General features: G+C 39.6%; 1 protein-coding gene across 2 annotated transcripts in view; it reads right to left on the bottom strand.

The window, feature by feature from the left end:
- Positions 1–11461, bottom strand: part of LOC109037463 (nucleolar protein 4) — a 119868-nt gene extending 108407 nt beyond the window's left edge. The window contains exons 1-2 of one of the 2 annotated variants that reach the window (XM_072300527.1): positions 10397–11461; positions 631–753 (exon numbers count right to left, since the gene is read on the bottom strand). In XM_072300527.1, the coding sequence (XP_072156628.1) occupies positions 631–753; positions 10397–11020 (747 nt within the window). In that variant the 5' untranslated portion in view covers positions 11021–11461. The remainder of the gene's footprint in view (positions 1–630; positions 754–10396) is intronic. The other variant, XM_072300526.1, reaches the window with a different exon arrangement.
- Positions 11462–24395: the final 12934 nt, after the last annotated feature.

The following is a 24395-nucleotide window of genomic DNA, read 5'->3' on the forward strand; positions in this document are numbered from 1 at the left end:
ATCATTTTTTTTACAGAGTAATTATTGGTTTAATCTGTTCGAAAATTTCTTTGTGCTGCCGGCAAAATTCAGTGAAATTTTCGGATAGCTTCGTTGAACAATTTCTCTGTAAAAAAATAAAAAAAATGGCGACGGAAATGGTTAAACGTAGCCTGGCGCTTGTGATACTCTGGTCGGAAGGTGACAATTTTTCTTGAATGTAGCACACGTTTCTGCGTTTATCCCTTTCTCTTTTGAAGACTGCGCAAGCAGTTGCAGGAGCTATTACCATATTATTAATAGATCGTAATTTTAACTGGTCTTTTTATGACCCTTTGGAAGGAGGTGATCCTATCTTGTACCAGCACCTATTCATGTTTTTGGTCATATAGAAGTTTATGTTCTGATTTTACGAGGATTTGGTATTGTGTCTACTGTACACATATTATTGAAATTTTCATCTTTAGAAAATTCGTTTGTTTTTTCATTATGATCACTTGATAAAAGTTAGAAGCACGGCTTTTAAAATAAAGGAGGCTTAAGGGACGAGAGCACTGCGAGAAGCTAGAAGAAACATTTCAGGGAAAAGCATCGGTATTGAGAGTTGAAACGAAAGATGGATATAAATTAAAGTGGGTTGGAATTACTTACTGTCCGGTAGGTTTTTTTCTGTCCAGCGTGCTTGCCACCACTTTCGACGTGGACTTGATAAATGATTTCGAAAAACTGCTCGACGACGGCCACTTTTCGGTAGCTCCTTCCCTCAGTGCCACTCTGAAAATCAGAAATTGCTTTTAAGTCAAGACAGAAACGGAATTCACTGAGGCATGACTCGCCAAAATGCCAGTCTCGTCAATTTATCGAGTCCAACAAAAGAATTCCTACTCTAAGTAGCGATGCATTAGTGGCGGAACAACCTCAATTTTGACCTGATGATACGTCTAATTTGATGAGAATTTAACTAAAATCAGTGAGAATAATATTGAGAACAGTTTTATTCCGATTTAGCTTAGAGGGATACATAGACGGATCCCCGAAAGGGAGAGGGAGGCTTAGAGGGCATTAGACCCCCCTCCCCCCTGTTCGTTCGAAAAAAAGGGGGAAGAAAAAAAGAAGGAAAGACGCTTTTATTTGGCAATTATTCATGAAGAAAGTGACTCAAACTGCATAAATGATACTTCAAAATTTCAAAACTTTTCCGGAAGAGGCCCTCGGGTCCGTAATTCCCCCTCCCCTCTCCATCCCTATTCAAGGTGTCTGGGTCTGCTCACGGGAGTATAATTATTTGAAAAACACATGTTGCATATTTGGTATATATTTTCATAATGTTGACCTCTCAAATCCCAATGAGAGGGTACTTAAAATATAATGCTGAGGATAAATAAACCCGCAGCTTGATTCTTGATGGACTACAGCTGAAGAATTATACCGAGATAGGTCATTTACAAATCTTGATAGGTAAAGTTGTCCGTTAATTATTGGCCTGTTTTGCATCTGACGTGGTTGGACCATAATTGATAAGTTGAAATCTTTCTTTCTCTCTACAAATGTAAAAAAAACCAACCCCAACAACCTGTTTATAAACTAGAAGGAAAGACATGATATCATCACGTCTTGTACTTCATTACGCCACATTTCAACGCTACATCCCTTTTGAAAAGTGACATGTGCTTTGTGCATGACCCCTCTTTTCAAAATAGCATCAACTCATCGATTAACATGGATAGCTACTCGGAGTAGCAAGATCAGCTCCGGCAAAAAAGATAGAAGGAGACAGGATGAAATCGAAGGTGGAGAGGGAGGATCGGAAGATAGCGGGGGTAGTTTTGGGTGGAGGTCGAACTATGAACTGTATAAAAACAAAGAGAGTCACTTCGGGGTGTATGCGGCGTGAGAGAGAGACGAGGGCTATTGATTTAGCCTCAAGTTGTGAATGGTATGGGGAGGCATCCCCTCTTCCCGCACCCCAAACTGGACTTGGGAGGGTAGAAATGAGTCTTAAAAGTGAAACAGTGGACTTAGTGGTATCGTCATTCGGATCTCCTTATCATTTTTCTTCTTTCTTTCTCTATCTGTCTTCTCATTTGGAGCTTTTACCTTCAATGCTATCCCTTCTCCTTATTGTACTTAAATCATATTTTCAGTGCGACCGATTCGCCTGCCTTCAAAATGAAAATCTACCGAACACCCAAGAAACTAGGCATTCTTGTCTTCAAGTCGAGGTGAAAGTAAATCAAACATGGTGCGAAAATTTTGGCGTTATCCGCGCACCTGGAAAATTTGGCCCCTAGGGACAAGATTCTCGTTTCTGCCTGCTGCAATCCGGCTAAACTGTCTAAAGTTCGGCATTAAAACTTATAAGCTCAAATCAAAAGGAAATCCGCTCAAATTAAGAGGCTTGGTTCTTGATTGAAGCAAAAATCCGATTGAATCAAGAGTATTCTTTCTTGTCGATGTTTTTAAGAGTCTGGACTCGAGATCCAATGTGTTTTTTTTTTCCAGTGTAAGTAAAGATGTTGGGTGATGATAATCTAACGGGGAAACACATGTTGAAGGAGAATCATTGTTCACAACTTCTACGACGCGAAGCACGTGAGCTGGAAGCGAGCTAGATCCGAACCTAATTACAGTATACACGGCAACAAGTGTTCAGCTTGGTGGTTTACAATAGCCGAAGTTCATCGCGAAATAACGCCATTTCAAGGTCGCAAAACTGACCGAAAACCACCGTTTTTCACATTTATAGGTATGACTGTAAGCGATAGGAATGCAACTTAAATCTAAGGCTACAATACTGAATGAAAATATTCCTTACGAGAATAAGATTATACAGCTCCTGTCCAAAATTTTCTTAATTGTCATGTGCATTCAGGTGAGAAATCAGTGAAATTTTCATTTAGGAATGCCCGACAGTTCCCTTCTAAGAATACACTTTATGAGTGGAAATTTTTCGGTGTAGGAATGTGTCTACTGCCGCAATCAGACGCTGAATTTAGCACCTGAATGTGGAAGTCAACAGTCATCGCCCAACGGCTGAAATTTAGCAAATTCGGGTTATTTTCATCCAGATGTGTATCAAATCCACTCGAATAGTTCCGAAAAATTCAAAATTGGTCCGATGGTTGCTGAGAATCGTTGCTGAATTTTGCGCGTCACGCGCAAAATTCAGGCATCGGGCCGATGACTTCCACATTCAAGCCACATTCAGCTCCCACATTCAGCGTGTGATTGCGGTGTGAGTTTTTTCGTCTGGAAAATGACAAATAACTCTTTAGATCTGGTTTGATTTTTGGTTTTTCTTTCTAACTGGTCATATTCTTTATTTTGAAATGCCATGGTCACTTTCAAAATTAGTCAAATCAGTCACAATATTCCTCATCATCCGCAAAACTTAACGTACTGATCGTGGAGTAGAATTCTGATTCGTGCGATTACTTAATGCTTGGGTACAAGCACACATGCTATAATTATCATCGTCTGCTCGACGAAACAAAGAGAGAACGCGGGGGAGGGGAACGGGGAGGGGGGAATGGGAAGGGAGGGGGAGGGGGGGGTTAAGATAGGAACAGATAAAATTTATGGGGGTGTGGACTGATGCCGGGGTCCACCTTGCGAGCCAAGACCCAGCGAGGGGCTCTAAGGTCAGTCGGAGGAAAAGCGAATAGAAATCATAATAAAAATAATAAAGTTGGAAATAATGCCGGGGAGCTGCACGGTAAGACAAGGAAAAAGGAAACTTGCTTACAATAGAAGTTGCCTACTTGAAGCCCACCCCGATCCCTCCTCCTCCTTCGCCGCTCCCCCGCTCCCATCGAGTCTCACCACCTCCGCTGCGCCTCGCAACCCCTTGTATATCGTCCCCCCCCCCTATGCCCCTTTCCGTCCCTCTTTTAATCATTAGGATCCAGACTAGCCCTTTCTCTATCCCGTCCTAGGCGCTCTATCCCGCTTCTCGGGTTTTCCCTCGGTCTCCCGTTTTTGTGAGGCCCATTTCTCGATCCCCTTGGGCTTCAGACGAAATCTACGCGATGTGATGTCCTGGAAGAAGAAACGCGGAGGAGGCGGCGAGGGGGAGCTGCTATTTGCCGACCCGCACCGCGCTTCCTTATAGAATAACGAGAAAAGTATACAATGAAGCAGGTCCCACAAAAAATAAAAGCCTTGAGTACATTTTTTCCGCTCCTGCCTCCCTTCTTTTCCTTGTTCCGCCTCGGCTTACCGCCTCCCACCATCTTTTTTTCGGTGTTTCCCTCCAGTCCATGCAATCCATCACGATTTCCCACCCCCCCACCCCCGGTCTTTTTCCCTACATGTCCTTATATTACGCACGACTGATCTTTCTTATATCACGAGCTGCATCTTAATCTTAGACTCTCCTATTTAAAACAACCCCCGTTAAGTACCATGGGTGATATTAGTAGACTTGATCTTAGACAGTTTAGTTCAGTCTTTGACAGAATCTTGTTTTGATAAATGTTACAGTAGCAAACAAAAAAAAAAAAAAAAAAAAAAAAAACATGTACGCGGGTGTGCAAAAAAAACCGCTCGATTCGCAATAACTTGATGTGTTACAAGTGCGGAGCGCTTAATTAAAAAAGTTGAAATTGGGGGGGGGGGGTGCTCCCCTTCCGGACGCTCCTGAGGTGTCGAGAGGTCGTGAACCCTCGAAAAAAATTTTTGCCTCGATGATTAAAATAACAGTAAAAACCGGAACATTTTAACTCAACACTAGAAAACGTTATGTCGCATCCAGCGTTTTTTACTTCCATCCCGGTTTACTTTTAAAGTCTTAGGTCCATAGCCATGAAATATCGCCCTTTCAATAACACGGTAATCAACGTTTTCGGTAAAAGAAACCATAGTTTCTTTTTTCTTACAGCAGGACTGAAAAAGTTCGTATTGTAAACATTTCCACTCCATCGCTGCTAGACTATATCTGATCGAGCAAAGGTAGGAAGAACAAGAACATGGACGAACATGGCGGACGACGTCGATTACCGCGTTTTTCAATTTCAATTCAGTTGGTTTTATAAAAATTATAACAACTTCATATTTATCTTTCTAGATACAACTGGCGGACAGCCCCATCATCTCCAGCACAGGTCGTTCCCATTCCAAACGCCATGCAACTCATATTGAACTGTCTCATCCCCTATCGAGATATACCATGCCTATATTACGAGTGTAAAAACTGCCTTACGTCCGTCAGTTATGCAACATTTCTTAACGTTACACACGCTAAGCTGCCAACTCGCTTTTCTTGTTTTATGCTCTTGAGGGGTATAAATCAAAATCCGGACTCCATGATTGTTTTGTATGTTGTTAGGAATGCTAATCGAATTTAGAATTTCAATCGCTCATTAAAATAAATTCATCTCAGAAACATAATGCAATAATATATATCAGCATTTACATATTAAACTCTCAGAATATATTTTTATGCAGGAGAAGACTTCGATTAAAGTGAGCAAGTTACAGAGGAATACTAGGAATAGACAGTTCATTTCTTTTCACTTCCAAAAAAACTGAATGCGAGACGTAGAGACAACAGAATTTATTCAAGTCGAGAGAAATACTTAAAGAATAAAAAGCTGAGAGGAGACAAAATAAGCAACAAAGTGGAATATGAAGAATACAGCTTGCGTTTGAAATTAAAATAATAATTTGAAATTAAAAATAAACACCGAAGTTTAATGCAGAAAAGTCTGGATTTGGTGCATTCAAGGGAATTTCCCGGGGGTAAATTATGTTGAACTTTTGCGTGATTATATCTTGCTTTTCCATCCTGTGAAGTTCTGGATCTTAAGTCAAGACGGAGTCGGTCAACGTGGACTTGACACTCCTCGAGCGCTTTCTCTCCATCTGTTTTTCTTCTCTCTTATCCGCTTCTCTTTAATCCCCTTTTCATATCTCACCCCCAACTTCTTCATTTTTGTGCAAATTCTTTTCTTCTTTTCAGTTTTCACTCACTCCGGTTTTAAAATTGGCAGGACGCATAATTCAGTGCATAGTTTTAGTGAAGGTGCCTCTCAATTGGATACATTTTGCAATTAGGAACCACTATTTCCGGCCTATTTTAGAAACAACATATATGTCATTGGTTTCCCTATGCAGATCTGTGCTTCTATGGGTGAGCCAGAGATAGTGGCTCCTTATTGCAAAATGTAATTCAATTAAACTTGTGGGATGGTATGCATTGCTCAGTATTCTACCGCGCTAAGGAAAAACGCCGTATGTGAACATTCGAGAGTTCTCTCGAATAAAACACGTATTTGTGAGGCAAGTTTTGCATGGTTTTCCTTGAAATTTTCAGATATTTTAGATTAAATCGCGAACTAAATTGCCTGAAAATTTTGAAAAAAAAATATTCACTATTTTCCCGGTAAATGTCGCTCTTCTTGAAGGAAATTTGGCAACACCTGGAGGCTCATAGGGCGTTTTTCCTTAGCACGGCAGTATTGATGACATGATGTAGCAAGAAGCAGGATTTCTTGGCAGCAGCAGTTTCGTCGAATTCCTCCTCTCCGCGATTTTTTCCTCACTATCTACCCACACAAAAACTATAAGGCTTAGTACGTGAGAAAGAATCGAAACCGATGAATTTTTGCTGTATACTTAAAATCCAAAGTCATGTAATTTTAAATAGTTTGGTTTCAATATCAGGCGATCGAATTTTGAGGTAAGAACACACGATTACAATGCGATACATGATGTCTCATTGCTGATTCCCCATTTCAAAGGATGCTCTCTGATAGTCAGTATGGCATTTATGCACAAAGAGTTGTGTGAAAAAACGGCCGATGTCGATAAACGACAAGAAATAGTGGATTATCGAAATGGCTTTGCAGCAATTTCAACATCCGTAACTTCAGCTTTAACTACAAGAGATTGCACCCTCAAAAAAATATCCCGTTAATTATGTTTCTAATTTTATAGAGCAGTTGAATTAAAATATGTTCAACAAATCAAGCGATTGATTTCGAGTGCGAAATGTTAGCGGGAAAATCACAGCCTCGATAATTCAAGTAGAACAACCAGCAATAGTTGTGTATGCGGATTCGGCAATGACAAGTAGAGCGCCTTCAATTAGGCGGCTATGCAATATTACCTAGCGATGAGTACGTTAAGTTTCTTACTAGCTGGGCGCTCTTTCCGTACGATTCACGAGTTTGATCAATGAGGATTTTTACCTAAACGTATGAGAGATTTTGATCAATGAGGATTATTGAACACCCTACACGCTCCACTTAGTAATTGTACTTTTGTGATCTTTGTTTTTCCAATTTCGTTGTAAAATACAACCAAATGCTGAATGACGTTTTGACTGGATTGAAATTTTTCCATTTCACGGAAAGATTAGAAAAAAAGTTTTTATAAAACTATGAGGGTAGTCTTTTTTATTACTAAATTAGCGCAAGACCTAAGGAAATAAATTCCACTGATCTTGAAAAAATGCATTGCTTGACGCGAGGTTTTTCTGAGAGCTGTCTTCAAGAGAAAATGCTTTGCGTTCAATTTTTTTTCCTTCTTGCGTTTGTTTCGTTGCTTTCCGTCAAAATTTTCGATACTAATAAAGATATTGAAAATATTAAGTGATTCATACGAATCTGATTGATGGAAATCTCTGTGCGTGTCTTGGGACGAAATATGCCAAATCTACTTTTCGGGAGAGGGGGGGGGGGGGGCATGAGTTTCTAAGTATTTTGAGTGCACAATATACACAAGTACATGACCTTTAAATACCACTTTATTTCTTGAAAATAAAAAATTATTCTGATGATGAAATTTGTGTTGGTCATGTCATTCTCACAATCAAAAACTTTAAAGGCACATAATACACGTGACACGATATGGATTCAAAAGGAATCAAGCATGAAAATCCATGAATGAAGCGCTTGTGTGCGGTAAAGTCATTCTTTCAGCGTCCGCTAGATGGCCCCAGTATGCGGCGAAGATATTCGACAAGTTTACAGCTCCGCCGGAAGACTGCGCGCCCTTTTATCCCTTCATGCTCCTGCTTTTGAAGCCGTGGGCGGTCGATTTGCCTTCTTTTTTTCAAATAACAAAATTTAAAGAATATGTCTTCACTGGTATTATTTACTGCAAATTCATCAGAATCATCATCGCCGAATTTTCTTTGAGAATTGATCTAGGTGCATTCCACAGTAATTATTATTGAGCTTTGCATTAAAATTTGAAATTTTTAGTTAATCTATTTTTCATTAAGTTTCTAATTTTTAAATTAGAAGGTCAAATTGACATGCAATCTCATTGCTCTTAGGGAAAACTTATATGCATGGTAAGTTATGTTTGTACTGCATTCTGCATCAAAGAGCCACCGTTTCAGCTCAATTTAGAAACAACATATGCACTAGTAGTTTTTCCAAGCACACGAACGCTTTCATGGATGAGCCAGAAATGTTGGCTCCAATTTGCAAAATGACCATTTGGCGTTTGATAGTAATCGCTCGGGATATCACCTAAAGTGGGGGTTGGAAAAATTGTTCGCCACTTTTGATGAACGGAATACTTTTACAGTATTCAAGAGAAAATGATCATACCTGCCATAAAATTATCGATTTCATAGTGCCAACATGTATGTACAATGCGAGATTGAGTAAGATAATAAGAAAAATTGATACCTCCCTTATGGTTCCATTTAAGAATTTTTCAACAATTATTTCACCGCTCTAGAAAAATTAACAAGGGGCCGTAAATAATGCTTAAATTTTGACATCGTTAAATGGTCTATTTAGCAGAAAAAATATACGCGAGCAGAGCGACTCTTGTGATGAGTGATAAGGGGGTCAGAAACATGAATTTCTAAGTCAAGTTGGCATCGTTGCTTCAACTATGCAGTACAATTCGATTCACGCGGCGAAACTTTCAGTACTGCCCTCACGTAGAACTAATTTAAGCACTGCTGATAACACTATTTTGCAGAAGTTCGAAGCTCATCGCAGTACAGGAGCTAATCGCAGATCAATGAAGGAGTTCATAATTATATTTTGCTTTACTTTTCACGGTCTATTAGATGATGATAAAAAAGGCATGTATTAACATCAAAACAAGTAGAACAATAATCATTGAAAGGGTTGGAGGACAAAAAACATAGTCGCAGTTTCTGAGAAATTGAGTTATCAGCGAGTTTAACTAAAACTAGTCTTGAAATGTATAGTATGAAAAATTCACAAGTAAAATTCAATTTTCAATTAATAAAAAGTGAGATTAAACTTTTCCCCCTCCTAAAAGCTCCATGTAATTTTGAAACAATAAACGCGTATTCCTTGAAATAGCAAGATTTGTACTTATGCGCCCTGTCCTTCAAGCTCCTCCATTGGAATTTTTTTAACTTTTCTACATGTCTTTAGTTCCCCTTCTACAGATATTAAAAACGATTTGAATCCAGGGCCGAATTATGGGGGTGGCCACATTGGCCGCGGCCCATGGCGGCAAAGCTAGGGGACGGCAAATTTTGCAATTTTTTTAAATGTAGGTATATAAAAAAAATCAGATTTAGAAAAAAAAAATTACAAACGAGAAAAGGCTACAAAATCTCTCATTTCCTGAGAGTATAGTAATTTCTAATTTTGTCGCCTTTCAGTGATACAAGAGACAGCACCTTTAATTAGTCGAGTTAAGAGAGAAACCAAACACACAATTTGGCCTGGAACGGCGCGACTTAGGGAGAAATGATGACGAGGACTTGAGATGAAAAGGAGAAGCCCTCGGCGCGGCAATCGGCATGTAACACATATTAGCGCCTACAAGACTGCACGAATACTTCACGCATTACATCAAACACAGTGCGGTTATTGTGGTCGGCGTGAAACGGATAGTGCCTACAAGAATGCATAAATACTTCACGCATTGCGCCAAACATAGTGCGGTCAGCGTGAAACGTGTATAACATAGTCTAATTTTACAAACTGGTGACAGCTGTTTTGACTGGAATTTGAGGGGGGGGGGGCAAATGAACAAAGTGTCAGTGTGTATATAACAGTGTCATTTGCCCCCCCCCCACAAATTCCAGTCAAAACTGCTGTCACCAGTTTGTAAAATTAGACTATATTATATAGATTTATAAGTGAATCATAGCAGAGAGAACGGGAATTGAAGGAATGAGAGCCAGGATGGCTTAATTTCATTGGAATGTATCAAAATTCGGTTAACGCTTGCTCAATTGAAACTCAGGAACGGTGTAAATTTGCCTTAAAATTTCTCATGAATTTTCTCTGTGCTCAGAGAAGGATTTTCTAACATTCTGTACCCAAAACACACAAATGTTAACATTAGATATGTTCATGAATAAAGAAATTAGGTGTTAAGGGAAACTTTGCAACGTTGCAATGCATTAAAGCCCTCCTGGCTCTCAGCTCCTCAGTGGATGGTCAATGTCGAAGGTAAAATAACTCACCTTTCTGCCCAAAACGTAAAGTTGATTAGGATCCGAAACAGGGGCGATGGAACTCGGAAGGCCTAAACGAAAACCTTTTGAGCGTATCCAGAAGCGAAACTTGGAATTCTCCGCACAGTTGGGGATTAAACCAAGCAAAGTTCGCACGATCCTATCGTATTTTTTCAGGGAGACGGTCTTGGTTTTAGTGAAGTCTCCGTACGTTTTGATTACCCAAGGTTGGTACACCTTGAACATGGCTGCCTTCTCGCTATTTATCTCAGAATCGAACGGCAATATCTCATGTTTCGCTCCTAAACTTTCAACATCCAAGCTCTCTGTTTCTACTGAAACTAGCTCATCTCCACACACTCTATCTACACCAGTCTCTCCTCGCTTTTTGGGGCTGATGGGTGATTTACTCCTGTGAGAAGTCGGGTCTACATCTCGATCACAGCTCTCGTTATCTGATTTCTCGTCTTCTGAATCAATAGGGAGGCTTTGCTTTGAGTCATGGTCGAAAAATATCTCATCTTTTATCTCATCCTTTTTGGGCTTTTGATTTTGATCAGCATGAGTCTCAAAGATTAATTCTTTATTATTGTTAGTATTGCTTATCAAACACAGTGGCTCATTCGAATCCATTTTAAATTACTTAAAATCTTCTCTATTGAAAATGCAAATTTCTCAGTTTTCAATTTAACCAAACATGAGAACGTGTTTCCCCATTTTGCACACGTTTCCACCTTTAAGTCACTAGATGTCACTCTCAGCTCATTCACTCAATTTTACAAGTCTTGTTTTTAAAACTTCAGCAATACGAAGAAACAAATCATGGACCATAATTTTTTTCCATGTGAGCAATTATCATTCGGGCAGGGTATGTAAAAATTAAAATAATAAATGGTAAATAAAACTTAAGTTTGAAAGGGAGCACTGGCAAAAAAGAGGGACAACTGTACAAATAATACCCAACACCCTTTGTCCACACAGGATTAATCAGTGCTAAACTTAATCAAGCTTCAGGGAAAATCGAATCGTTAAATGGGACCTTCAAATAATTCATAAGGCAGCCATTTTACATTAAAAATTTGAGCCTTTTCGTGCGAACTATTTGCTTGGAAAAATCCAAAAATTAAAATAAAAGAAAAATTTAAAAGTAGCAAAAAAATAAAAAAGTAAAACGAAAAAAAAGCATGCACACTCCACAACCAAGAATCACTATAAAAAAATAAACACGATATCGCAAAGAAAAACTTAATTTTTTAATTATTAATCCATGAGAGGTCTTTAGTATTTCCAAAATTATTTAAAAAGTGTAGGTTTGAAAACCACTAAAATTATCAAAACCAAATGCTGAAGCAATGAAAAACAGTCGGCGATGGTGTTGCGCGCACAAGCGTCACTCCAAAAAAATGTATCAAAAAGTGAGGTTAGTTTTTTTTAAAAAAACAAAAGAAAGCGCGATTAAATCCGTCCGAAATAGAGTTACTCCGAGGCAGAACGCACGATCGGAAGAGGAAGTCAGCGATTCGGCATGTTCTCCAAGAAACAGTAAATCGCAAACTGACCTCTGTTCCTCAATTAAAAAAAATATATATCCGAATTGATAAGTTCTGTACCCGTCCGCGTCTTAGACGGGGACGGGGGATGAGGGGATGCTCAGGGGTGAAAGAGGACGAGCCGATGGTCCAGCGGAGAGACAGGGATGGAGCTAGAAACAGGTTTCTTGATTTTGAGTTGACCAATTAATTGCGAGATTTTGATAAGGGTCGACCCCTACCCCTTTCTAGAATCCTTCACCCCTCCCTTTCGCCTCTGAAGACGCGCTCAGGCTCCGATGTTAAAAGGACACCAGGTATCTACAAACAGAATACCGAGGTGGTCTTGCTTTAATAGCTTTCAACCGCCGCCGGCCGCCCTTGAGTGCTGCAATGGCGCTCATGCAGACTTGCACTCGGATACGCGGGGAAGATTATACCCTGGACGGGAGTGCCTGCACTTTGTAAATCCTGTTCGACCTTGAACAACATGATAGCGCTTCTCTCGCCGTGATGTTTTCTTGAAATTTTTTCGTTCAATTTTCGTAAACGATATTTTTGGCGGGCGCTGCGCTGTTGCCGTAGTCCTAGCTGGAGAGGGGGGGGGGGTGGCCGGCAGTTTACGATGAAACTCCCAAACCTCGAATATCTTTTGCGGTGTTTGAAAATAGATCCCTGCTCCTGTTTTACTTTGTTTTAAGGAGAAAAAAATCAACACCTCCTTAAAGTTTTTTTTCAGAATTTGCCTCGCTCAGTGAAGAGATTACGGAAGTTTTTAAGAATGCACTGGAAAAAAAAAAAAAAAAAAAAAAAAAAAAAAAAAAAAAAAAAAAAACACTTTGGATCTAGAGTCCAGACTCTTGAAAACATTGGCAAGAAAAAAATCAAAACGGAATCAGCTTAAATTAAGAGACTTGGTTCTTGATTTAAGTTAGATTCTGATAGAATCAAGAGTACTTTTTCTTGTCGATGTTTTTAAGAGTCTGGACTCTAGATCCAATGTGTTTTTTTCCAGTGTGGGCATTGAGTTGTTCTTAATTTAAAAAATAAAGTTTAATAGAGAGTCTGCAACGTCGCAAACCGAGAGGCATGGTTTGGTAGTTTCACCTTCGATGTGCTGGGTAGCTGAACTTATCCTCAGGCATCCCTTTGCCACGTCAACTTCACTGTCGGCTTTTGATTGGTCTAATTCGTTATGATACCTTTCTTTCCGCTCAGAAACAATTTTTTCAAACTCTAAATTTTTTGTTTCTATTTTGGTTTTTTACAAAATTTATCAGTGGCGTGGCGTGCTTTACGATATATCGATTGTTCTGTCATTTAAACCTATGGAGAGGGATCGATAAACAGAGTGGTCGCAGCGAACACCTTAATGATCGATTCTTTATCATAGGTTTAAATGGCATAACAATCGATACATCGCAATTCACGCCACGCCACTGAAATTTATGGAAAGGAAAACTGTAAAAATGCATCACAAAAATTCCTTGCCACTACCCCACTGAATATACCCATTCGTTCGAGTGAAAATTCCGAAGAGAACTTTTCTTATCAACATTGAACATAACATAAAGAATGGAAGAATGCGTGCACACCTACCGAAGTAGCATTTTTCAAGGGAAAAATCGCGATTTGTTGCGATTTTGTCGGCAATAAAATCGCTAAGATCATCAACCTCCGAGAGATTATCCTCGATCTTGTCGCAATAAGATCGCGATTTTATCGCCCGGCAATTTATCGCAATATTATCGCAACAAAAATCGCGGTATATGGCGACTTAATCTCGATTTTATCGTCGAAAATTGATCGCGATTTTATTGAACAAAAATTGCGATGCATAGCGATTTAATCACCATCAGATCAATCGATTCATTGCAAAGTACGCCACGCCACTGGTAGACTTTAAAAAAAGAGAGAGGAAAAAATGAAAAAAGAGCCAAAATATGATCATATCCTTCAATGATTACATATTTCGACGATATCCTCGTCATCGGTTCATTTCGACGTAGGCGGAATATCAAGCAGCAATGCCAAATAAACGCTACGTTTCACGCCTCTCAGAATATTTTTATCTTCAAGAGTAGAGACTAACAAGACATATTTCCTTCCTTGTATTTCATCAAAAACTGTAAGAGAAAAAAGGAGAGGGTAGAGGAAACTAAATATAAACAGGCGGGAAATTCAAAAAAAAAGCGAGAGGTAAAAAAAAGTTCAACAAGACGGACCTCACGGTTGACTGGAACGGAGGCAGGGGGAAGTCCGATCGAGAAACGCCGTTAAAAGCTTTCATGTCTTTTTGCTCGTCTCTCCTCGCGGACTACATTGTAAATTAGAAGGAGTAAAAAAGCTTATAGAACAAGGTTGCAGGAAAGAAGTCCCGTGCAGGGCCTGTCAACGTGGCGGAAGGAGAGGGGAAGGGTACGGGACGGGTACAACGGCGAGACCGGGGATGGGGGGACGGACTTGCTGGATCGGCCGAAAGCGATGGGTTTTAATTTGCTGCCTATGCCTATTCTGCAACTTCCCCTCCCAAGGTGAGCGTCTTCCCATTGCCCCAAGACGCCATTTTGATCACTGATTCCCCCTCCCCGGAACGAGGAGGCCCTCTTCTCATTCGGGAACCGAAAAACGGTTTCGGCCTTCGGACCGTTTGCTTGCACTTTGCACCCCTTCAGCCCGAACGGGGGCACTTGAATTAGGGTGCTCCACGTGCGGCAATGCAAATATTCTTCCGCGATTAACTGCAAGGGATAATCCACCCTCACTCCGCTATATCTCCGCACAACAATGGACTGTCAGATTTCTTTCTTCTTCCTCCGTCTCTTGAAACTGCATTCTGGGTGATTTATCACCTCGATTCCCTGCAAATTGTCGGCCGGAGACGTCTGCATCTTCGCGCACTTCAAAAAGAGTGGGAGCTTTTATTTATACAAGTGGTAAGATGAATGCGTTGCGCTGCCGCCCCGAGCGTCTCCAAAAATCATGAATGGAACTTTATTTACATTTGAATATCCTGGCGAGCTCCGTTTGAGCCGAACTGTAAGGGAGCAGGACATTAAAATCATCTAAATTATTAAAGTAGAATTTTTCATAAAATTAAACACACATGTTTTTTGATACTGCTTTAAACGCAAACTCTGATCTCTGATTTCTTAAAATTAAACTAACCTGTGTAGAAAAGGCAAACTATAAGAAACCGAGAAAGTCTCGAAATTGCATTCAAGCATTTTGCTTTGCGTCGCAAGCATTTTAAACCTAATGGTTTTTTCTTATTAAAAAAATACAATTTCTAAAGAAAAGTATGACTTCATTAAATATGTGTACGTGTAAAAGCTTCGGCAGTAAAAGAGCTTACACAAAATTTTTGAACTACAGATATATTAAAGATAGATAAACAATAATTGCATAAAAAAGATATATACAAGCATTTAAAAAAGTTAAAACACTTAAAACACTCACGTGCATGTCAATTTTCTTTGTCTTTAAAATGTTCAAAGACGTGCACATGAGTGTTTTAACTTTTTTAAATTTTAACAAAGAGTGTGTGCCGGGCTACCTGATATTTTTATTTATTCATATATTTACAAACACTTTTACGAAGAACCCTCCCCGCCTTCCTCTCCAAAAAAAGAAGGGGAAAAAGCAATAACAAATAAAAAATTAAGAGAAAGAGAGGGTATGAGAGGAAGAGAGTATCTACTCTATTGTTAAAGTATCATTGACTTGCTAAAGCTGTATTTTGGGACTTTTAAAGGGTACATAAAACTTACTTAGCCAGGTTATCTTGAAGTTATGCAGCTCTTGAGTTTCCCTTCCGTCGTTTTTCAGGCTTGAGGAAACATATTAATCGCCCGAATAACCCTAAAAATAATCGTACGGCGTGAAAGAAAAAAGGGGTGAAAGGAATTCATGATACATTCAATAATTCATTTCCCGCTGAGAATAGCCGTACCGCGCTGGATGCTTCGAGAATTCCCAGAGCATATTTTTTGTTCTCTTCGCCGAGTCAAAAAGGGCAAATGCGGTCAACCTCGTAATACGCACGGTTTTCTTTTATTTTCTTACCATTAAAAAGCTACATATATTTGACTTTTTGTATAATTTTCCTGGCAGCTATTTGTATTCCTGAACTAAAACTAAAGCCAATGATTTGGCCAATCCGGTTTTCACCTGTATTGGTGTACTTCTTCCATGTGACGATAATATTCAGTACCTACACTGAAAAAAAACTCCGGCCGTGGGAGCCGCAATTACGGGCTATAGACATACCGTCCGTTCCGGGCTCAAAGGCCGAAAATTCCGGCTGATGGAGGCGTAGCTTCGGTTGCTCCGGGTTCAGAGGCCGAAGCTACGGCTCCAGCTGCCGGAATTTTCGGCCTTTGAGCCCGGAACGGACGGTATTTCTATAGCCCATAATTGCGGCTCCCACGGCTGGAGTTTTTTTTTCAGTGTATTAAATCCAAGATGTATTTGATGAGCAACTCCCTTTTATTTTTCGTGTTAAGTGCCGTAATCAAGTGTGTGAACCAGAAATAATTCCCTGAATATGTAAAAGGCAATTTGTATATTTTTAAATTGATCATTATGCTTTTCTCATTCGTTTTACCCAGCGACGTCTTAAAACGTTCATTAACAATTCAGCAACGTCATTCTTTTGCTGAGTGTGTCTTGTGGCTGTACTGAAAGAGACAGCTAAAGGATATTTTTTGGAATTATAATTGGGTACAATATCGAAAAATTATAGCCGTTAAAACATTTTCTGTATTATGAAGTAGCATGTTCAAACAGGCAGGTGCACCCTATAATACTGATTTGATGGAAGACTAAGAAAATAAGAGACCTAAAATCAAACTTAATCTGGATGAAATATTTATAAAAATTAAAGAAAAATAAAATAATATACCCTCACCGATCGATGAAATGTTACTTAAATGGAGAAATAAAACGTTTTGTAAAAACCAATGTTGATTTGAAAAACTAGCAATTTAATACGAGAATTGTACTTGGTTGGCCGTGGTCTAATTTTGAAATTATATGGAAACGTGTAATGCATTTAAAATAAACTAAAAAAACATAATAGAACTGAGGGATTAATGAACCATGGGCGTAAAATATCGGCCAAGCTTTAAATTAGCTACACAGATTTAAAAAGTACTGCAGAGGCCAATGTTAATCAATGAGAATATTAATAGCTCACTATAAAACATTTTCGGTCATCCGAACATTGAAAAAGCAGCTACAATCGATCCCAGTGGCAAAGAACGACTGAGAGGCCCAAGTACAGAATCTGCATGAGATGGATTAATATTCAAGCGTCTCAAACAGACTGACCCAGTGAAACACTTGATAATTGATTAGATTCCACGGCGGGATAAAAGACGGTAATAACCCTTTCGAAGAGACAATAAGTTAGAAGGACTCGGTCCAGTTTCGAGAAACGTGTCAGAGCCCTCGCCCAGAGGGATGCTGAGGTGAGTGGACAGAGGACACGGGGCGATGGGCAGATGCGGCGCTGGAGCTGGACCGGTCAGCGACGCTCCGGCGCGGGTCCTGGATGCTGTTCGGTGGGAACGCACTGGTCAGTCCGCTCATCAACCCCCATTTATAATTCATCTTTTAAGTTCTCAGCCTTTAGTTTTATCCGGCGCGATGTCCTTCTGGACCCGCATCCCTCCTCGTCTTGCCTTTCTTCGCATTGTTTATGCCGCGGCCGAGACGAGACTGGTCCCGATTGGGAATTCCCTGCATCGATTCCTATCTCGGCCGCACCTAATTTACTAGATTTTTTCAGAGGGGAAGAGACGTGGTGCACTAATCGCTTGCCATATAGTCGCAGCTTTGACTGCTCTGGTAATCTTCAGCGATCTGGCAGCTCAGAAGGAGGGAACTTGATTCTTCAACGTATTTCATAACTTCACATAAGGACGAGATGAGGATTTTCGGAAGTAATAGAAAAATAATTCAATTTGCGTGTGGTGCAGAATTTGTTTTCTTCTTCTTAATGAAAAATCGGTAACTCCTCAATATCAAGCCTCCACGTCCAAAAAAACGCAGATAAGAATTTTTAAAAAAAATTATTGGAATGAAATCATGCACTCTATATCATTTCCAGTCAGTGACGCACAAAGTGACGTGCGCAAAATTTTAATTTATGTCGCTTTTACGCGCCGCAGGGAGCTCTGCGACACCTACCCGCCACAGGAATCTGTCATAGTGGAGATCCTCCAGAAGCGGGTATCTCTCCATCTCTTGACGGATGCCCTCTACCCACCCCAAAAAATTTTCATCATTTTTTAATTATTGGGATCGTTGAGCGAATAGACCGTTATTATTTATTGATGGTAAAGTCTAACAAATCACGCTCATGCGACATATTCTGATGTTGAAGAGAAAAAAATCACAAAATTAAAAATCCAAACGAAGAATTTACATTTAGATTTTGCTTCAACAAACCTGGATAGATTACCCAGGACGCACGGGGAGAAATAATCATTAATCGCGGGGAACATGCGCCGAGGGTTACGTTTAGATGAGAATTTAAGGGGCACAGAAAGATACTCCATCACTAGGGGTCTGCGAGCATATCCAACTCTGAGGACATTCGACTGGGCCTCCACCAGTTAATTTTGAAAAATGTTAAGCTTTCCCCACCAAAGAATCCGTTTTAATACAATTACGCCTTGAAGTTTCTCCTGCCTGTTCTCCTTTTCTATCTCTTTTCTGTCCCTGGTCCTTTGGCTACGAGAAGGGAGAACATTGATCCTATGCCATTATGCATCTGTTATACAATGCGTTGGCAGGGTACTGTACCTCGTAACTTTCTCGTGTACATCATGACAGCACGATGAATTGTCATGTAAAGAAACAAATTCTAACTAGGTGAGGAACTTCGAAAGTTCCCGCGTGGGTTTCCTTTTTAAAAGTTACAGGCAGCTCCATTATTATCAGATACAGAATTTGAGGCAGTAGCTTTAACTGCTTTTTTTAACATCTTTCTTATCCTTTTCGCTCTTTCTTGTCCCCCTCCGCCCTTTTCAAAAGACATGTATCGTTTGAAATAAGACCACGTCCATGTATTTGTAATTTTATTATTTAGGAATTTTGCCTCTGTGACAGACACCACACAACTCTCATTTACTCATAACTTCTTAATTGGATTGTATTTTGCAAAAAGGAACCACTAGCATTGCAATGATGCTAAGATTGTGCAACTTCATCCTTTGCAATAAAATTGCGGAAATCGTGAAAAACTATGAAATTTAGATGGTAATTTTTGTCTTAACACAGTTTTTTAGCGAGTAAAATAGAAACTATTAATGGATAACCGGGTTTTTCTTCCAAGACAAAAGAAGTTGCACAATCTTAGCAACATTGCAGTGCTAGTGGTTCCTTTTTGCAAAATGCAATCCAATTCCAATTATTGAAGGAATTTGGAAATAGCACGATTTGGACATATTCAAATCAAGAATAACTATCTCTATAATGACATGCGTCATGACTCATGTTATGCAGATATTTTTATGATTAAAAAATGTCTATTTTATTTTCGCTAAAAATAGTAAAGTAATTTTGATACGCATTATTAAATACAAGCACGACGATTCAAAGAGTGGTATTAGTGATGGCCGAAATTGACCCACGCCCGGATTTCGGAACTTTTTTCATATTTCGCAAAATATATTCGATGTGCAGTATGAAAATCCGAATTTAGGCGGTGTATCCTGATAGATAGGGAAATAAGTGGACTGCATTTTGCAAAAAGGAACCACTAGCATTGCAATGATGCTAAGATTGTGCAACTTCATCTTTTGCAATGAAATTTCGGAAATCGTGAAAAACTATGAAATTTAGATGCTGATTTTTGTCTTAAATTTAGAGTTTTTAGCGAGTAAAATAGAAACTATGAATGGATAATCGGGTTTTTCCTCCAAGACAAAAGAAGTTGCACAATCTTAGCAACATTGCAATGCTAGTGGTTCCTTTTTGCAAAATGCAATCCAAGTTATCAATACTCAGTCTACGCTATACTAAGAATCGCTCTTTCAAATCAAATGTTGCCAAACTTCCTCCATTAAAATATCTAGGTATTCGTGAGGAAAGTTGTCGATATACTTTCTTTCGGAATTTTCCGATACTTCAGATGAAATTGCGAACAAAATGATCTGCCAAATTCGGAGAAAAATATTCATAAGTTTCCTAGAAAATTCCTATTTCATCGACGGAATTTGGCAACGCTCGAAAGCTCATATTCATAGCTAATGAACGAAACCACGTAAATCCGTTCGCAACGTTGCAAACTTCCTGTCATGCTTTATTTTTTCATTGCGCAACTGCTCAACGAAATTTCTTGAAAATGTCAGAGATTTTTCTTTTTTACTAGCCGAATATCCTATGAAAATTTCAAGCTACAAAGTTGGCATGTTTCTCTTTAAAAAAATAAAACAGCGGTAGAAATTTTGAAACACCGCAATATAGGTACTTGATCTTGCATTTTTAAATGGGAATTTTAATTTTTTACAAGAGAACGATTGTGCGGATTCCTTTTAAAATTTTAAGGAATTTACTACATACTATGCAGAAAATATACAGTAGACTCTGGATTATCCGGCTTCGTATTATCCGGACTCTGGATCATCCGGATCGGTTTTGTAACCATGTAACTACATACGCATTCCGATAAGTGAGCGAATCCGCGGAGAAGCAGTCGCAAGGCATATTGGCGCCTGCAAGGCTGAAGGAATACTTCGTGCATTGCGCCAAACAGTGAGGTCGGCGTGGAACGCATTAGCGCCTACTACATTGAATAAATACTTCTCGCATTACGACAAACGCAGTGCAGTCGGTTAGTTAGCCTAAAACGCACATAAGCGGCTACAAGACTGCATGAATATTTCACGCATTGCTCGCTTTAATCGTTGTATTGTAATTTATCGTTGTCGGCTACCATTCACAATCGCCATTGAGTAGTTCAGTTTGGCGTTAACCTTTTAAATTCGTGTTGGTATGTACATGATGTATACATAATATGAATACTGTGGTGTTGGTCGGTGGTGTTTGTGTTTACTATTATTATCCGGATTTCTTTTTCATCCGGATCGGGCCCGGCACCAATTAATCCGGATAATCCAGAGTCTACTGTACTCAAATTTTGCACAAAAATTCGCACGACCGTTTCCATGTAAAAAATTAAAATGCCCAATTAAATTTGGCAATAGCCGATGTAGCTTGGTTGCTTCCTACTTAACGTGGTTCAGTTAAAGACAAAAATGAAAGGTAAATGAGGTAAGAGGTATGCGCATGAAAATAGAGCAATGCATATCACGGAGAGAAGACAAGAGACGATGCGATCAAGAGGTCATCAGCGCATCGGCTCCTCCACCCCACCTCCAGAGGAGGGTCCGTTGCTACTGCGGTGCGGTGCATATTGGAAGTTGAGATGCTGGCCGGACGCGGACCGTGTGAGAAAAGATCTCCGTCCGCGATGCTGAAACCTGCTGGTCATCCTCATCTCCGATCGAACCCCGTTCCTAATAAATTATTCAACTTTCGGACTTTAACCTCCCTCCCCGGTCCCGGTCATGAACCCACAACTGGAACGGGCTCACCGCGTTTCGCGACGCAGGGCTTGACTTGCATCCGAATTCCGCACCCCAGCAAGTGTCGTTTTGCACTGTCGTCTCCTTTGTTTCGGGGACCTGCAAACTGATCGGACAACATATTAGCACAAGTGGGACTCATAACATGACGCCGACAAGAAAACGGCCGGGGAGGTGACTCCGAGGGTGGGTAGGAAGTGACACAAGTAATAACAGAAACCTGTTCGCTAGGAGCTTCAACAAATCATTTTTTGCCTTATTTCGCCGTATGAATGGAAAATAACTGAACAAGTTGTTATTGTTGTTTTTTTCATCACTAAGTAGGGCATATATGCATAGGAGTAAGTTCTTCTTGTGATTTTGCTAGTTTTTGTGTCATGGGAGTGGGAGCGTTCCTAAAGCACGTTAGGAGTAGTGGAGGGTGGGGGAGGGAGGCGGTCTAAACATGCGATATGAGTGCGCTACAAAGGGAGGAAAGAGTGAGAAAAGAGTAAAAAAATGCAGAAATTGGGGCAAAAGGCAATTTTTCATCAAAAATTCATCTACAATGAAATCCAGTTATGGCATAGAGGTAGGATCGACCAGTACTATGTTTTAGATTTTTTTTTTTTTTTTTTTATGGAGGGAGGGGAGGATAAAATAAGGAGACCATAAATATGGTGTTCTCTGCAAATTTGGAATGAAATCGAACAGATAGATTCTGAGATCACAGATTTGGGGGACGCCTGACGGACGGACACACATTTTTTCAAGTATGGTTATTTTGACCCCTGGGACCTTAAAACGTCCAGAAATGATGAAATTTCAACTCCCCCCCCCTCCCTTGCAGGATGATGATACTTCCTCTAACCTAGGGTAGCGAGTAAGTAAAAATCCAACATTAAATGTTATTAGGTATTTCGTAAATGGCCCCAATGATGGAATATCTATTTGTCAGCGATTATACCAGTAATATTTTATCACCTTTTTCGTAAACGGTTTGATATGATGTATTTTTAGTTCGGGTGGTCGTTTCTCAAGATGACTAAGAAAATCATTAAAAAGATCGGAAGAAAGAATGTTATGGTCACTCGGGATAAGCTTTTTAAAGAGAATAATGTACAACATTTTTTTCCGACTTACACGTAATTCATCCACCCTACATTGATTAATGTAACATGAAACAATGTACAACATTTTTTTCCGACTTACACGTAATTCATCCGCGTCCTACATTGATTAATGTAACATGAAACAATGTAACAAAAATCTAGGAAATCTAAGAAAATCTAGAAAAAAAAATCATAAAGAAAATAACATAACGAATGATATGAACTACTTATTTCTCTTGTTGGAAGGGCAAACCGTCCACTTGTTACTTGAACACCTCACTGGACAGTGGACACTTCCAATGTAAATGGCCAGCCATTGGAAAAAGCATCCCTATAATTTGCAGGCTCAAAAACAGTCAAACGTCGCGCTGCAGAGTTCAGAGACTGCAGGAAAAAATATCTTGACCCATTTTAACTCCAGCAGTTGCTTTGGAGAATTTTAATGAGTGAAGCCACGAGTGCCTTTATGAAACACAGATAGGTTCCTGCAATGCATACAACTTCCGCGCAAAGCACTGGGGAAAACGGTAGTGTGATTACCAGATTCCTATTTTTTTTATCTCTCTATTGGAAGTCTAGTTGCCAGGGATAGATGACTAGTAGTATCAGCATCAGCAATACTTTTGATCCGCACAGGAAACATAAAAGTATGGTTAGAACCTCGTCGTAAGGTTTAAAAAACAATGCTGTGATGGAGTTGGACAAAGGATGACTTAGGGTTGAACATGAAAAGATATATGTAATAACTGAGCCACACCTTGAACACACTAATGTTGTATCATTTAGAGCAAAAAGAAAAACCGATGATTCCAATAACTGACGCTCAAGGAGCGTTTCACAGTTTAAGAACGAAAAATTGCAAAAGTAAAGAAAATGCAATTTTTTTAGACAATTTTTTTCAGAGAAGCCCGATTTGTCCAAAAAGATAGGAGCCTGGTCTATTTCGAAAAGAAGAAAAGAAGAAGAAGTTTAACCATGGTATGATCAAAAGAGGGATGGTGTTGTTACCAAATCATTACTATGGTTGTGTGGTTACATCAACATTTTTGATGTAACTACCGAGTTAGTTGTGACCTTCACCGTGGTAGTTATCGTAACCACCGCACGGTAGCTGGCGAATTTTTAACTAGCCGCTGGTTGTGTCGACTGCCCTATTTTTTTCCGTTTTGCTATGCGGAAAAAGCACAAATGTAAGTACTCAGACTATACCATAACCCTCAGGTTTCTCATCAGAGGAGCAAATTAAAAATATCTGATAACGAACTGAAAAGCTAATTTTTTTGACTAGATGAACGATCATGCAGAAAATATGTAATTTTGAAGAAGGCAGATGAAAGGACCAGAAAATGTGAATTTAAGTGTGGGAAGCTGCAGACAATTTCCTAACGGATATTTCGTAACGGACCTAGCCCTCATATGTGTTAGATAGTAACGGTCACATCGATTTGTTTGACTTGTCCTTATCCTGTTTCAAAGCTGAGTCCGAAACGAAACTGCCCGGCTTTAGATCAACCGGAATAATGTAAAACGGAAAAGTCTGCACCCACCCCGTACACGACAGTGACCAATTCAAATGAAAGAGATATCGCTGAAAATTAACATGAGCTAAAAAGATTATCCGTTGAAATTCTTTTCACCTCCCCCTACCACCTCCTCGCTAATTGTTTGGTTGAAAAATTATTGAAGCTGTAAGATGGAGGGACTTGTCTTGAAATAAAATCTGATCCCCTGACCTATGTCGAGACCGTTAATCCTATTTTAAAGCACTTTTTCGGTAATCGTACAAGTGGAA

This window comes from Bemisia tabaci, chromosome 5, assembly GCF_918797505.1.
Source record: "Bemisia tabaci chromosome 5, PGI_BMITA_v3".
NCBI lineage: Eukaryota > Metazoa > Arthropoda > Insecta > Hemiptera > Aleyrodidae > Bemisia > Bemisia tabaci.